Source organism: Talpa europaea, assembly GCF_964194135.1.
Source record: "Talpa europaea genome assembly, chromosome: 7".
Taxonomy (NCBI): domain Eukaryota; kingdom Metazoa; phylum Chordata; class Mammalia; order Eulipotyphla; family Talpidae; genus Talpa; species Talpa europaea.
The window spans coordinates 106,820,549-106,836,496 of NC_140074.1; the positions used below are offsets into that span (position 1 = coordinate 106,820,549).

Sequence of the window (15,948 nt, forward strand, 5' to 3'; positions counted from 1 at the left end):
TGGGGTTTATTTGGCACAGTGCTGAGCAGTGCATCTTCCTGGGCTTCCCGATTAGCTCCATCCCTAGGCCGGAGGTGCCTCCATTTGGGGCTGGAGGAGGGAGCTGGCCAAGGCGCAGCAGAGGCTGGGACATCCTGCCTCGGGCCCGCAGCAGGAAAGGTGGATGCTGTCAATCCCTGTGGGCTTCATCGGGAGGGTTGAGTTGTCCAAAAAGAGAGCGATACAACTCTGTCCTAGAAGAGAAACAAAACAAATTGGTTAACACCCTGGTTAACTTTTCAAGGTTGATAGAGAACGAAGAAGCTGGGAAACACCTCAACCTGTTTCTTCCACCGCGAGCATAGTTGTGTAATTATAAATGTACCCCACAGCTCTAATGCACAAATACAAAGGAAGAAACCTGGAAGCAGCCAATCAAATAGTAAAATATGTAAATCGTCCAGTGGGGCTGGATACCCTGTCTCTGGGGAATGAGTTTTCTGTAAGTTTGCCCTTTACAGACAGGCTCTTCAAGTAAGAAAACAAGATTGAATATTTTAATAGGATGTATGAGACCGCCATGCGATGAAGAGGATTCAATCAGACATGGGATGTAGGGGGATATAATTTAGTTTTCATACATTTCCTTGGACTTGGCAGTACTTGAAAAACAATGAAAATGACCCAGCAACAAGATTCCAATTACTATCACATGCGCAGCAGTTCCGTGGAATCAAGGTTCTCCCCACCCCCACCCCCACCCCCTTTTCTCTAGTTTCAACCTAATAAATAATTCGATTGGTTAATTTATTTCTAAAGAAGGGTTTGGACATTTATAAAATCTTAACATGCCAAGGTCCCTGAAAATAAAGTAAACGACCACTTTTAACCTCTGTTTCTGCTATTAAATGTAACAGACACACAACCACTGGACAGAGTCATCCTGTCAAGACCCAAAAAATCCATAAGTGGGACAGGGCGAGGGAAGGATCTTTCCTATCACCATGACAGGCTCCAGAACACCCACCCCGTGGACACAGGGCACATCTCCCTGCAGACACATGGGGAGCCATGAAGCACCAGGGAGGTGGGTGCCCACGTGTGGGCTCGGGTCAGGGGCCAGTGGTGAGTAAGTCACCCCCTGACAGGAAAGCTGCGCCTGCTCCATTTTATATTTTCAAGCTCTAACCATAAACACAGCCTACCACCCTTGTTAAGAAAACAGTACCCTGTTGAAAGTACACTCACCAAATAATAGAAGAGAAATAAAAATAAAAGTGCCCGTTACTTGATAGTCATCAACAAATTTAACTTTAAAAACCACAACAAGCCAAAAACCTCACAAATACCCGCCCTTCAGACAGCTATTTTGTGTTGAGCAAGACCACAACCCAAAAATTTACTAGTGTTTTTTAAGTCACTCTGTTAGCGGTTGTGTCCAGGAACCGAGGTGCTATAATTATATAAAGTCCAGCATTTGGTGTAGCATGTCAAAACTTTGAAAAAGGGAAAATTGTAAAGAAGAGACTGCAGAAGCCAATACTGTAAACTACCCTTATGCCAGGAGCACCTGGAGGCAGGGGGAAGCCCAGGCCGGAAACAAGCGCATCTGTGCCCAGTACTACTGTGGCATTGTATGGCGGTAACACACCAGGACCCTCACCCTCGGCTCCTGACCAGCCCTGAGGTTCCAGACAAAGGATGCAGGTTCACCCAGAGCTCCCTGTCTCTTTTGTCCCTCTGCTGCATGCATCTGCCTGCCTGGCCCCAGCCCAGCACAAAGGTGGAACGCAGCTTCAGCCCAAATGCAAATGAGTGGAAGGCAGCCTCACTTCCAGAGGCAGTAGCTTCCAAATCACCAGCTCCATCATGTCAAGGGCAGCCAACGCCCTGCCCAGGCTTCACTTCATCACGCCATGGCCTGCCTGTTTGCAAATAAGTACAAGTCTCTTTAGCCATTTCAATAAAAAAAAATTAAATGGCATTAGGGGAGAGTCGCCATGACAAAAAGGACAGTGTGACTTTAAGGCTGCACGTCTGATGAGAGGGCGATGCAGAGGCACAATGCTATTTAGCCCTTCACAATCATATCCTTTCCAAGCTCGCCTTGCTTGCTTGCACCAGACCCCATCATTACCGCTGAGCAAACGCTTCCACTCCGCGCTGCAATCTCAGCGCAGCGCCTGGGCCAAGGCGGCAGTTACTGTCCGCAGCAGGGTTCACATGTCAGGAGCAGAGAGTGAAATGCTGAAACCCATGTTTTGATAGAACATCATTTCACACTCAGGTGGGCAAAGCTGACAAACATATGCAGCTGTTCATGGCAAAGCAACTTGGGAAGATGAGTGGTCTGGGTTCTTAAAATATTTTACAGAAAGAGAATATGAGTAAGGGATTATTCCAATCTAAAAATCCCGAAGTAATTTCAACTCTCTGGCTTCCGCACCCATTGCCACCAATCAGAGGCGGTTTTCTACCTTCAAAGCATCTCAAACACCCCTGCTCGTGGAGGCCTCCACTATTTCTGATCTCACCATCTTCTACCAAGAACCTGGCGACAACCTCCTGACAGACTTGCTGCTCCTTGGCCTCCCCCTCCCTTTCCATTTCCCTCAGCTCCAAGTCTGGAGACAGGCCTCCCCCTCACCCCCAAGATGCTCAATTCCAGCTGCTTGATTCACACTGGCTTCCTATTCCCCACAGTGGCTCTGAGTTCACTGCCCACTCACTGCCCACAGTACAGAGCCGGGCAAACACAGCGGGTTGGAGGGTGGAGGTGGCCTCTTGAGCCTCTCTGTATATCCCAGGGAGAATTTTACAAGACCATGCACCCCCCTCAAACATTCGTAAGACAACATATAAAAAAATTTCAAGACAAATTTAAATAGTCACAGAGGACATAATTACCAGAATACTGTGAATACTAACTTTAAAAATAAAACTCTTACATCCCTTTGTAATACACCCAGTGGAATCTGTAAGCCATATTGGTTTGATACCCATCATCATGCATGGAAATACACACACACAAACTCTTGACCTTGGAGATTCTACAGCACTTCTTTTCTTTTTAAACTTTTATTTCTTTTTGACTTTTCCCTACTGATTTTTGTCCTAATACATTTGTTTTATGCTTGAAATTCTTTTATCGATCACCCTATCATATTTCTTTGGCCACAAAAGTATGTAAATTGAAGCACTTTGAAATTTTAAAAGCTGAAATAAAAAATATTTTAATTTCATGAAACCACAAGGCTCTAAGTAATTTAACAAATTACTTCTGGATTGTGTTATCATTATAATTAGGATACAAATGATATATATAGTAACAACATAATAAATGTCTTTAATTTTTATAAAAGTTTAATATACATAAATATGTAAAATGTTAATGGAAATACATCTCAAGGATAAAGATCAGGGGCCTTCCCTTCCATTCGTGTGTCCACAGATAAATACTCACTGCTAGAATGAAAGCAGATTCAGCATTGATCCTATGCCTACTTTTCTTTTTTTTTTTTTAAATTTTAGACACTGCACTTCTGAGAAACCTTGCCACATAACAAACAGATGGGAAGGGGAGTTCTGTTGTAGCAACGGTATTCAATTCTGAATATGGTATTTAATTCTGGATTAATGCCCCCCTCCCAAACCCCATCATGTAGGGTCTACCACCCAGAATTAATTTTAATGATCTATCAGCGGGCAACTCAATAACGTTCTCCTGTAATTTTGATTAAAATGAAGACCTGGAAACCATCCGACTTGCAGGAGTCTGTTTCCCAGTCCATAGTCAGTGCCCTTCTCAATCCCTGCACCAATATTCTGAACTGTCCTTTTGTTTGGTGCCTGCTCAGGGCAATGCCCCACGTCCGCTAAAGGACAGGCTCGAGGTGGGCTGTGTCAGGTGGGAGAAGGGCAGCTGTGAAAGGCGGGGTGACGGAGAACCGGTACCTCCAGCACAGCCCATTCTCAGGGAGGTCAATTTTAGAAAACACCTGGAATCAATTTCCAAATGTTTCTATGCTCCCTTTTCCCAAACCCAGACAGGTACCAATGCCCAGGGAAAAGGAAACACATCTGAAAAGCAACAGCATGTGTTCCCTGCCCTATCCCAAAGAAAATAAAACTGGGAACCAAAAAGCCACCATGGGCTAGAGGACCAGACTGCCTTCCACTGCATGGAATATTTTCCCCTGCAGCAGCCTTGCTAACTGGGATTGAGCCAGCAAAGAAGCTAAACTATCAATCCTTCAAGTTAACCTTGTCTCCATCTGATTCTCCAGGGTAAGTGCAGAGTTTAATACCGGAGGTCCCCTTAAGGCTATGCGTAATGAACTTGGGTTTGTTTTGGTAAATACATAATTCCTGATCCCAATCACATTAAGAATCAAGATTTGAGTCACTGGGCTGAAATGCCTTTCCCCTTCCTCCACCTCCCTCCCCCCTTTTTGGCCTCCATGGCCAGTGGGAACGTCCACTGTAGAAAACCTATCAATGTTGGTATCACGCAGGAGAATAACCCACAGAGTAATTAACAGGACCTGGACCTAAGGTAGAAGGTCGATAGCAGGGGCTCTTCTTTGAATTAAAATTTAACTTACCCTTTATTGCAACCTACAAAAGCAAGTAATGAGCACTAACATTTTTATTTCTTTTAAACTGTCATTTAGGCTGTAGAGGGGATAATTACCTATCTCGAGTGTAGTAAGGTTTTATAACCCTTAGTGAGGCATTTTCTAATTTAATATTTTTACTATATTATCATAAAACCTGTTTCTGGAAAAAAAATGATCATGGATTAGCAGCCATTTTCCATAAAGACAGAGTATGTGAGAGAGAGAGAGAGAGAGAGAGAGAGAGAGAGAGAGAGAGAGAGTGTGTGTGTGTGTATTCGGATTCAGCTTATTTATTATGTGATTCTTCTGAAGAGACTTAAAGTACGCACAGTCTCGCTGGCTATGAAAGGCAATGACTTCGATGGCGGCTCAGGATTTAAACAGCCCTAAATGAAACAGAGGTGCGTGTGTAATAACACAGCCCACGCGGGCGCACCAGTGTGTTCCCTCCCATTCCACGTGCGTTCCTCTCAACTGCGACACAGACCAGTACCTTTCACACTATTATTTGGGCAAAGAGGGCAAAGAAGCACACCAAACCTGCAGCAGCTCCGTGTGAGGCTTTCAACCTGCTAGGCCAGTAGCTTGAAGCTTCTGGAGACCGCAGGGATGGACCACTGGTCTCTAGAATTCTGCACTCCTCCAGCTCTGGCCTGGAAACCCCAGGTTCCAAGAGCCCCCCCCCCCCCGCCCCCCGAATAACTACCAGCTCCTGTAGCCACAGGAAGGCAACCAGGCAGCAGTGATGCCACAGCTCCCTAAAGAAACCTGTGTCGCCTCCCAAAGGACATGACATTCTCCAGGCAAGTACCACGCACCGGGATTTCCGAGCCAGTCTTTACAATGTGCCAGCGGAGACAATATTGCTGCTTTCCTGATTAAAATTATACACACAATTTGCCCTTGACTATTTTGAAGGTGTTCACTTAGTGGGGGTGGGGTGTCCCTGAAGATACCACACACATCCCGCCCTCGCTCTGTCCTAACCCCCTCCACTCCCTGCACACTCAGGACCCTTGTGCTACACAGGAAGAGGTGGAGCCTTCATCTCCACTGAACCCCATCTCTTACATGCAGAGTTGAGAATCCGAGGATGATGAAAACCACTGCGGGACTGTGGGACCAGGCTAAGGGCCCCTATTTCAATGCTGCCCATGTCCGGCAGAGTCTATCAAGATATCTGAATCCTCGTGAATAGAGGCTAGTGTAAGCAGAACAGTGAGCAGAAATTCACAAAAGAGCAGGGTGGTCGCTGATAACAGATGTGCCACTAAAAAGTAGTGGTGATGTTACTGATGCCTGCCTGTTTTTCAGATTTGTTTTGAAAACAATGATGGGTGCTGTGGAAGCTTACATGCATGCTTTAGATATGTACAGTCCCTGGTCTTAAATTATAACACAAAAGAAAGATAAATTCGTAAAAAATATCCAAATGCATACTCGAACCCTGCTGGACTTACTGAAGGATGACAACTGGATGACATGGCAGAAGCTGCGTAGGGAAGGTAAATGTTCCCAGTGAATCTGTCCAGGACAACCCATTCAGAGACGAATGATCACTTTTCCTCATGCTGGACCCCTGGGCCCTGGGTGCTTCATCTATCTGATGTCTTACTTTTCTAGGTGAAAAGAACAGTTTACTCCATTCCTGCAGTGTCAAAGTGGGGAGTTGTCTTGCCATCCAGACTCAACTACTCTGAGCCGTCCAATTTGCCAAAAGCCAGGCCAGGCAAGGCCCACTTTCCCAGAGCCAATACCACGTGACTGGTGCAGGCGAGTCAGTCCACAGAGGGCAGAGAGCAACTCTGTGGCCTCTGATGTTCTGAACACACACTTCCCACTGCCTTCGCAGAGCTTCCGCTTTCTATTCTGCTGTCTACAGAAATGCCCCGGGCATTCTAAATTGTAAAAAAGATTTCTTGCCAGTTACCACTTGGCACATGCTAACCACACCAAACAAAGAAATTCTCCTAACACTAACCATCGGAATGCTTTGTGGTCTGCTCCCTAAAACACTAGACAAAACTGCACCTTCTTTTAATCTTTTATTTCTTCTACCCCGAATCTGCTTTACTCTGTATCAAAGACTTTACAGGAGTGAGAAAGGTGTTTGAGAAATGTTTCTATGAACGATAAAGGGAAACATTGATCTTTAAGCCTCCATGGGAACCATGTGGCAGAGGGTGAACTTCGTGTGTTATAGGGAGGGACTCAGAGGCTGATGGCACACAGTGGAACTTTGTACCTCAAGATTGGATTGTGAGGAAGGCAAGTCATGTGAAGAGACAGACACAACGCTTGCAGAGGTAACTCAGGAAAGCAGAATGATATGCAAAAATTACAAGGGTAGGAAATGCAGGATTCCTAATGCAGTTGAAAGGTGAGCACTTTGGTCTCCCTCACCATTCTCTCAACATCCCCCTGCCACAGGCTTCTTTCCAGAAATCTCATCACAATTCCATGTCAAGAAACAAAGAGACTGATCTTCTCTTATCTAAGACATTTATCATCAGGCTCAAAATTACTAATTAAGGTAATGCCTCGGAGAATGCCCTCACCTATAACTACCAAAATCTTGGGTTGAAGGCTCAGCTCCAGTCTGGCACTGGCTGATCTTCAGCAGCTCGGAGGCTGCCTGAATCTGCCACAAGGTGGCAGTACACGACACATTTCCAAGTGGACCAGGCAAACAGCGCAGCTCTGAGCACACTGAAACCCATAAATTACCTCGTGTGTCTGCTCTCATCACCATCCTCCCCAGTGCTTGAAGGAGACTCTAGAAGGTCTGTTCCAATTCCCTCCTTTGGTCAGGTCAGAACCAGGTCCTTCAAACCCCTGCAAATGCTTTTAGCCCTGCAGCTCTAAATTACACATGGTGACGTGGCCTCTAGCCTGTCTCCCAAAGATCAGACAGACTCAAGATTTATAAATGTTCAAAGAAGCAGGTTCAGGCCCCAAACAAAGGAAGTGAAGGGCTGGGGGAAAGGAAGAAGAGGGATGGAGAGGTGAGAAGGGAACTTGGGGTAAATTTGCAAAGGTTTTCTCCTCACCTTGTGTTCTTTCCTTACCGCCAAGGCAGGTACAAATACAGTCCACTTGAACAAAAGAAGAAACACATTTGAAACTTCCATCATTCCTACCAAGTCTTTCAAATTCTTTTAAAGAAAAATAATTTACTTTGGTGGGCTTAGGGGAAAAAAAAGAAAGAAAGGGGGGTGGGCAGGAACACTCTTTAGACAAAAGGGATGTCGCATTAATATTCCACATTCCTGGGATGATTTCCACTTTCACAGTTTGACTGTTTTATAACAGATCTGATGCGAGAGGAGACAAATGGCCTCACAAAGGAAAGACGACAAATCATCTCACTGCTTTTAGCAGGGTTTTCTCTTTATTTTTATTTTTATTCTGGAGCTGGGCCGCATTGCTCTCTGCCTTGCTGGAGATGTTTAATATTAACGTCAAGCCACCACGAGCCTGGCAATAGAGTTGGCCGGTGTTGTGTTTACGGTTTTGTGACTGCTGGCTTCAGGAAGATGAAGCTCCTTGTTCAAACAGCAGCCCCTCTAACAGCTCCTGTTAAAAGCCAGGGGATGCTTCACTGCTTAGACGTGAATCACTTCCTCCAACCGCGCTGAAGGTGAGACTGACAGTCGAGTTACATTTGTATCCTGATCAAGACTGCTGCCCAAGCACCCTGGGCCTGGGGCGCGGCATGTGCTACATCTCTCAGCTCCAATTTCACCTCCACTTTTTTAAAGAGTCAGAACACACAGAAATTAGTAGAGGTGTTTGCTCTCAACCCACAGAGTTTCAGTAAGATATTCTATTACTTCTGGTAATAAGTTGGAACCCTTCTTTTTACTTAAAAGCCTAGCACCAACCCAACATACAAGCAGCAATGACTGAGCAAAGGGGCAGAGGCAGAGGGGCTCAGCTGGAACCCCGGAGCAAACACTTCTAACTCCTGACCTGCCAGCGGCCTGACACCCCTCCCTGGGTGCTGCCCTCCTCCCCCTTCTTTGTCTTTCTTATCTCCTGGCTGGGAGGGAGGACAGCCCAGCTTCTAGAATCTTTTCTCTGCTGGCCCGCCTCTCTTCTCTCTGAATACACTCTGTGGCAATCTCACTCCTGCTCGCAATTCTAACAATCACCTCTGTCTGAAGGATGCCACAGCCTGAGCTCCCACATCCTCACCAGACGCTGCCAACCCATCATATAAAACTGAACCCTACAAGGCTGAGGCTCCTCTGTCACCTGAACTACCTCTTCTGTTAATAAAGGCAGCAAAGTCTTTGTTATTCACACCACACACTTAACTGTTCAATGGCAGGAAGCTATAAACAAAGTTACAGGTCTTGATATCACATTTTCTGACTGAAAATAAAATCCACGCTGAGATGGGACTCTTATTTGGACAGTTTACTTATACTAATTGATAAAATGCAAACTGGTAGCCTTCATCTGACAATCATTTTTGGTTTTCAGCAGTATCCTTCAAAGCACTTCCTCTACACCTCTGAAAATTTGGGAAAAGGAGGGTTTACCGTAGACACCTGCCCAGGTCAACTTTCACAGGGAGCGTTGCCCAGGACCCCTCAGCTCCTAGCTGTCAGCAAGGGGGCCGCTTCCCTCACCGCACCCCCCCCCCCCCAATTCAGTCCACCAACTAGTCACTGAAGCCAGCTATTTGCTGACCTCAGCCAGTTACATGGCCAGCTTGGAAAAGCTGACTCCTCAGTGCAACACCAGCCGAGCTGTCTGTGTTTGTGCCCCTGAAAACCGGCAGGTCTGTGCTGCTGCAGAGCCAAGCCTCCCCTGCAGGACCTTAGGCGGCAGGACTGCCGAGGAGGCAGTGCTCCAAGTGCGAGCAGGAGAAAATGTGTATTGATTTCTTCTTTCTTATAAAGGAGCACAAAGCATTGAAGAACAATTGCTCGTCTTTGCAGCATTTCACATTCTAGACGAGACAAAAGCCCAACCCCCACCAGTCTGGGAGAGGCAGAAAGGGGAATCACAGAGCAGCACATCTTGGTCTCCAGGGGGTCAGGAGCCACCACGCAGCCCAGATCCTGGGATTCCTAACACTGGGGGCCACTAACACCTCTCTTGCCTCAGATCAGGTAATTTCCTTCTCTGGGCTGATGCTTCCTCATCTATATTGGAGAAGAAAGAGCCTTCAGTCTTATTTACCTTTTAAGTGGAGGTGCCTAGAGGGTACAAGAGTTAATGTTTATAAAGTGTTCAGCTCCCCAGAGGGAGACAATGGATAAAACACAAGGTGTGGTTATGGCTCATTCAAGACCTCATTTCCAGGGTAGTTAGTAATAGCTTCCCTTACAAATACAGCCGCTTCCCCCCTCCTTGATCCCAAAGCACACTGGGCAATGCCCTTCACCTGAATATTCTTTTTGGGTTTGACACATACTATCAACACGAAAAATAACAAAAGGCAACCAGGGATTATAATGCTTTGTTAGTACAAGTACAGAATCCTTCCCAAAGCCATTTTCTTCTTACACCAGACAGATCCTGAAAGTAGTCCAAAAACTGACCTAGTATCTAATTGGTCATCACAGAGCCCTGTCTGTGTCCCCCAGGTTTCCACTGTACTAATAAATCACAGCAGGACCAGCGGAATCCAAACCCACTGTAGATACCACAGCCAAGATAAGCAGGAGAAAGCCTATGTATAACATAAAGTTTATGGTGTGCACTTCTGGAAGTGATAGAACTACAAGAGAAGTCTTCAAAGATCTTTTCCCAGTATTTATCTTAAATAAAAATGACCTCACTAAGGGTTGGACTCTCCGCTTCTGAAGCTTTTGCAACATGACCACGAGCTAAGAACAAAATATGGAGCTGAACCTCAAGGAGTACAATATCCCAGGGTGGAGACATACACAAGAGTAACTAGGAAATGACCTAGTGGTGAATGCTAAGTACTGGGGGCATATATCAAGCACTCTGGGAACAAAGGCAGCGTATTAAAGGAAATAGACAGTTTGGGAAGATTTCAATTAAAGAGGCAAGAAACCTCTGTTCATCCATTTTATAGGATGTAACTATAGTTACAGCAAACTGTAAACAGACTTAAAAGGTGAAAACATTTATACACATTTCAGATAGAGAACTATGGCTATAGGTTTTTTTTTTTTCAGGTTTGCAAAGAAATGGGTATGTCTGTGTTTTAGGGAAAAGAGACAATTACATGATACATACAGGTGTAAAACATAAATTTTGCTTATTTAGATAATTATCTGTACCAGTTACATTTATAATGGTCCTGAGAAATAACACCAACAAAAAAATTAAACATTTCATTCTCAAGAACCAAATGAGCAAGAACTATTTTCACTTTATAAAGATCCAGGAAACCAAGGCTCACAGAGACATCTCAGGATCACTTTGCGTGATTCAGAATCCTGAATCACTTCTCTAGCTTAGAGAAGCCAGACATCAACTGGGGAAAGACCTTAACTAAATTGTTTTTGCAAGTAATACTTATGCTACAAAAATGTTACATAATAAGACACTGGGATACAAATAGATATAACTTGAATCAAAATATATTATTCTAAATGTATGAGCATAAAACCCTGATGATACCAAATATATTAAGTCTCCATGGTTGTCTATAGTTTCATAGAAACTGTGACTTTCAGCAAAATGACACAGAATAAAGCTAATTTTACCACAGGCTAATTGATAAAACAAGGGTTTATATCACTATATCCTACAGCATATTTCTGGTCATAAAAACATGGCAAACTAAGTATTAAACAATCATTTGTTTTCATTCATTCACTTTCCTACCCTCTTATTCCCATTCAGGATAGAATCTCTACGCAGTTCAGGGCACAAATTAAGACCAAACCCTGGACAGGACATCCTTCTATGGCAGGGCCACCACAGACCCCCACATTCATTCAAGACTGGGACAAAAGAGATACACCAGTGAGCCTGGTGTGCACATCTTTGGGAGGTGGGAGAAATGGTGGGGGGTAGGGTGGGGGAATGCTGGGAATCCATTTTTCTCCCCCTTATCAACTTCATAGCAAAATGATGTTGTTTGAGAACATGCTGTATAGCAAAATCAGCTCCTTGAATAATGTCATTGTGTGGGCCATGCTTTCTTATCAACATTGTAACAAAAATGATGTCAAACAAAATGACATTGCTCAAGGATCTGTTACACGAGGCCACGGGGAACATATGCACACTACTTGGACTCACACATTAAGCATTATTTTTTTTTTCTTTTTAAATTTATTTATTTATTTATTTATTTATTTATTTATTTATTTATTTATTTATTTATTTATACAAGCACTGGGTACAGTCAGAAGTGCGGGAGGGTGAGAGAATTCACCAGAGCCAGAGCAGGGAGCAGAGAAGGCAGAGGGACCGAAGTACACTGCTGAGGGGAGCAGCGGGCGGCAGGAGAGGTCTGCGCGCCATGTGGGACCCTCCTCCGGTGGCCGGGGAGCAGCCGGGGATCGAACCGGCGCCGCAGAGGCCTCGGGCAGCTTCGCAACCCAGTGCTCAACCGCTGCGCCACCGGGGAGGCCCCATTAAGCATTCTTAACAAGGAAAAAAAAAATCTATGGGGGCAAGAACTGTAAAAGTCCTCCTGGAAAGACTGGTGTCTGCCAAGGACCAAGAATGTCTCACCAGGTAATGGGCTTGGATGAGATGCTCCAGGTTAGGTGAGCAGAGTGAAGGAACACAGGTGAGAGGGAGAAAGAAAGTATGACCAGTGGTTGCCGAAGGCTGCTTCAAACAGCAGGGGGGTAGGCATACTGGAACAGGGGATGAGGAGAGGAAGGTAGCAAGGTGACAACTCACTGCAGGTCTCCAGGGGCAAGCTTGAGAGAATGGGTTTACTCCCAAAGGCAATGTGGAAGACATACCCGAAGTGATACATGGGAAGGTTCTGATTCACAGAACTGATCACGTCAGAATGGGAGGCTGTCAACGCAAATGGCTACATGAAAAGAAAAATGAAAGCTCTGGACTCAAAATGGGCCAGCAGAAATGGAAAAGAGAGACCACTGGACAATACATTAAAATAAAGCTCCAAATCGATTAAAAGAAAAAAAACCAGACAAAATTAACATAAAATATAGATGACTAAGAGGGATGGTCTAGGCAACAAAAAGTGTCCAAAAGAATAGGTGTTCTATATTTGTTTACAAAAGTAAAACTTAAATGTGTACAATAAAAGTTATTAACATCAAACCCCAAGGAAAAGGGAGCAATCTACCAAAAACATGAAATACAGCATGTAGGTATAAAATGTAGAATTCATACAAACTGCAGGAAAAACTAAAACTCAAAGAAAAAAATGACCAAAGGAAAAATCAGAAATGCAAATTATTAATATAGACCCTTCAAGATTACTATTACCTGAGAAAATAAACATTAAATGGGTAATGCAGTCTAGTGCCTAGCACACAGTAGGTCTTCAATAAAGTGTGATTTGTTCTGAACTTATAATAAGTGGTAACTTTTACCATATCAAGCAGAAAATATTTTTGAAAGATAACTCTACATATTAACAAAGGTGAAATGACAAGTCTAACGGGGATGAAAAAGCACATAATCTATCAAGAATTAAAAGTTTTAGGGCCTCCCCGGTGGCGCAGCGGTTGAGCGCTGGATTTAGAAGCTGCCCGCGGCCTCTGCAGCGCCGGTTCGATCCCCGGTTGCTCCCTGGCCACCAGAGGAGGGTCCCACATGGCCCACAGACCTCTCCTGCCGCCCATTGCTCCCCTCAGCAGTGTACTTCGGTCCTTCTGCCTGCTCTGCTCCCCGCTCTGGCTCTGGTGAATTCTCTCACCCTCCCGCGCTTCTGACTGTACCCAGTGCTTGTATAAATAAAATAAATAAATCTTAAAAAAAAAAAAAACTATGAAAAAAAAAAAAGAATCAAAAGTTTTATGTCTTTGACTTAGGAATTACCCTCCAAAAACCTATTCTAAAGACAGGAGCAGGACCTCCCTGGTAGCACAAGGGGTTAAGACGCAACCTATGATGCTATCCGCAGCCTTGAGGCAAGAGTTCGATCCCCGGCCAGGGAGCTGACCCACATGGCACAGCAGACCTCTCCTGACTCGCCTACTGCTCCCCTCAGCAGTGTATTTCAGTCAGTCTGTCTGTTCTGCTCCCCACTCTGTCTCTGGTGAATCCTCTCACCTCCCCATACTTCTGGCCTACTCCCCAGTTCTTCTGTGCATAAATAAATAAAATAAATCTTTAAAAAAATAAAGACAGGAGCAAAACAGAGAATGCAGATTTCTATACAAATGTGTTCATTATAGCATTACTTAAAGAGAAATAAAAACAGAAAGAATCTAAGCGTCCAAAATAAATATTTCAAAATTGAATTTTATGTTATTTAAGTGTCTTTTAAAATACTTAATGGCATTAAAATGCTTAAAATATGTTGCTTGGAAAGAGGGATTCAAACATATATGTATACATATTTATAAAATATAGACACACAAAAATTCTGTAAGAGAACACATTAAAGTAATAATAATAAAGTAGTAACAATAATATTGAACTCTCAGTAACAGGATGAATTTTCCTTTGTTCTTTTTTCCCAAATGTTCCGCCAGAAGCAAGGACTGATTTTTGTTATAGGGGAAAGACATTGTTTCTAAAGAAAATGGTGACAGCAGCCTGAGTATTGCAGAAGTAGAACTGCTGGAGCAAACTGACTAAACATACTGGACCAGGTTTTAAAGTTAATAGGGAAGCCTATAGTTTTAATGATCAGAAGAACGGTATAAACCATAAAATCAGGCCTGCAAATTCAATGATTCATTCTAAAATGTCAATCACTCAATAGGTAAAACGTTGCCATATAGAAAGCATCTCTATTAGAAAAGTACAAATAATTTTGGTTCAACTGAGTATTTTTCTCCCCAAACAAGTCCTTCATTGAGAGAAAAGACCTGTGTATGTGTATGGGGTCGAGAGGGAAGCAGCTTCCCTCTGACACATCATTTCCACGTATTTCTAAATCCTGTTGATTTCTTAGAAACAGCGGCAGGGGCTAGGAGGCACAGCCTTAGACACATACACCAGCTTCACAACTTAGGTGATGCTTAACCCAGGCAAGTTAATTGCCCTATGCCTCAGTACTCTGATCATAAAATGCAGGCGGTGGCATCCACTTCAGCAGTATCTTATAAAGACTGAATGAAAATCTACATGAAAGGCTAAGAGCAGTGCCTGGAATACAGTAAATGCACAATAAGTGGAATATAATGTTATTATTCTAGGTTACTTCATTGTCAATCAGAAATAGGGTGGCAGAGTTAGGGTGGAAAAATGAGAGCAAAGGTATAAGAGCACTTAGAAATGAAATGACTAAATATCTTAGCAATCTAATGGTGACTCAGTAACCACTATGGAAGGTGTATTAAACATATGTCTGAATAAATAGTCTAAATTAAAGTGAGAAACATTTAGCTATTTAGTGCATGCCCAGTTACAAGTTACTTAGTGGTGAGTAATATGATAGTACACTTTTAAAAATAATATTAAATACAAGAACTCAAAAACAGTAAGTCCTTAAGAGAAGCATTTTTACTGACCTTAAAGAATGTGAAAGATCCCTTTGGGGGAGGAAAAAAGGATTCACATTCCTTTAAAGAAATTATGGGAATCTGGGCCTCCCCAGTGGCGCAGCGGTTGAGCGCTGGGTTGCGAAGCTGCCCGCAGCCTCTGCGGCGCCCGTTCGATCCCCGGCTGCTTCCCGGCCACCGGAGGAGGGTCCCACATGGTGTGCAGACCTCTCCTGCTGCTCGCTGCTCCCTTCAGCAGTGTACTTCGGTCCTTCTGCCTGCTCTGCTCCCCGCTCTGGCTCTGGTGAATTCTCTCGCCCTCCCGCGCTTCTGACTGTACCCAGTGCTTGTATAAATAAATAAAATAAATAAATAAAGATAAATCTTTAAAAAAAAAAAGAATATGCTTTTAAAAAAAGAAATTATGGGAATCTTATTGCAGAAATGAGTAGTATGGTCAAGAAGTCCTATTTTGCAGTAAGATTTATCTGTTCAGCATCTACAATCTCTTTCTAGAAAGTGTACTTTTATCTCTCTACATCCTGCATGGAGCCAAAGCTTCAATTTGAGAATCAAATTCTCTAGAATTGTATAAAACTGAGCAGCAGCAAACTGGAGAAAACAGAAGAAGCAAGAGCAGTGCTTTCTTTTCAACCCAATTTATAAACTGGCCCAAGTCTCACGTTTGAACTTGAGAATGTTTCTTTTGTCCTTTCTGACATTACTGGAGGAGGAGACCCCACGCCTCCTATCTCTGTGCTGGCCGCCATCTT

General features: G+C 43.9%; 1 protein-coding gene across 2 annotated transcripts in view; it reads right to left on the reverse strand.

Annotated features, from left to right (window-relative positions):
* AATF (apoptosis antagonizing transcription factor) overlaps positions 1–15,948 on the reverse strand; it is a gene marked incomplete at its 5' end in the record, with an annotated part of 99,101 nt that continues 83,153 nt past the window's right edge. For both annotated transcript variants that reach the window (XM_084236182.1, XM_084236181.1), the window contains one exon: positions 1–233. In XM_084236182.1, the coding sequence (XP_084092308.1) occupies positions 170–233 (64 nt within the window). In that variant the 3' untranslated portion in view covers positions 1–169. The remainder of the gene's footprint in view (positions 234–15,948) is intronic.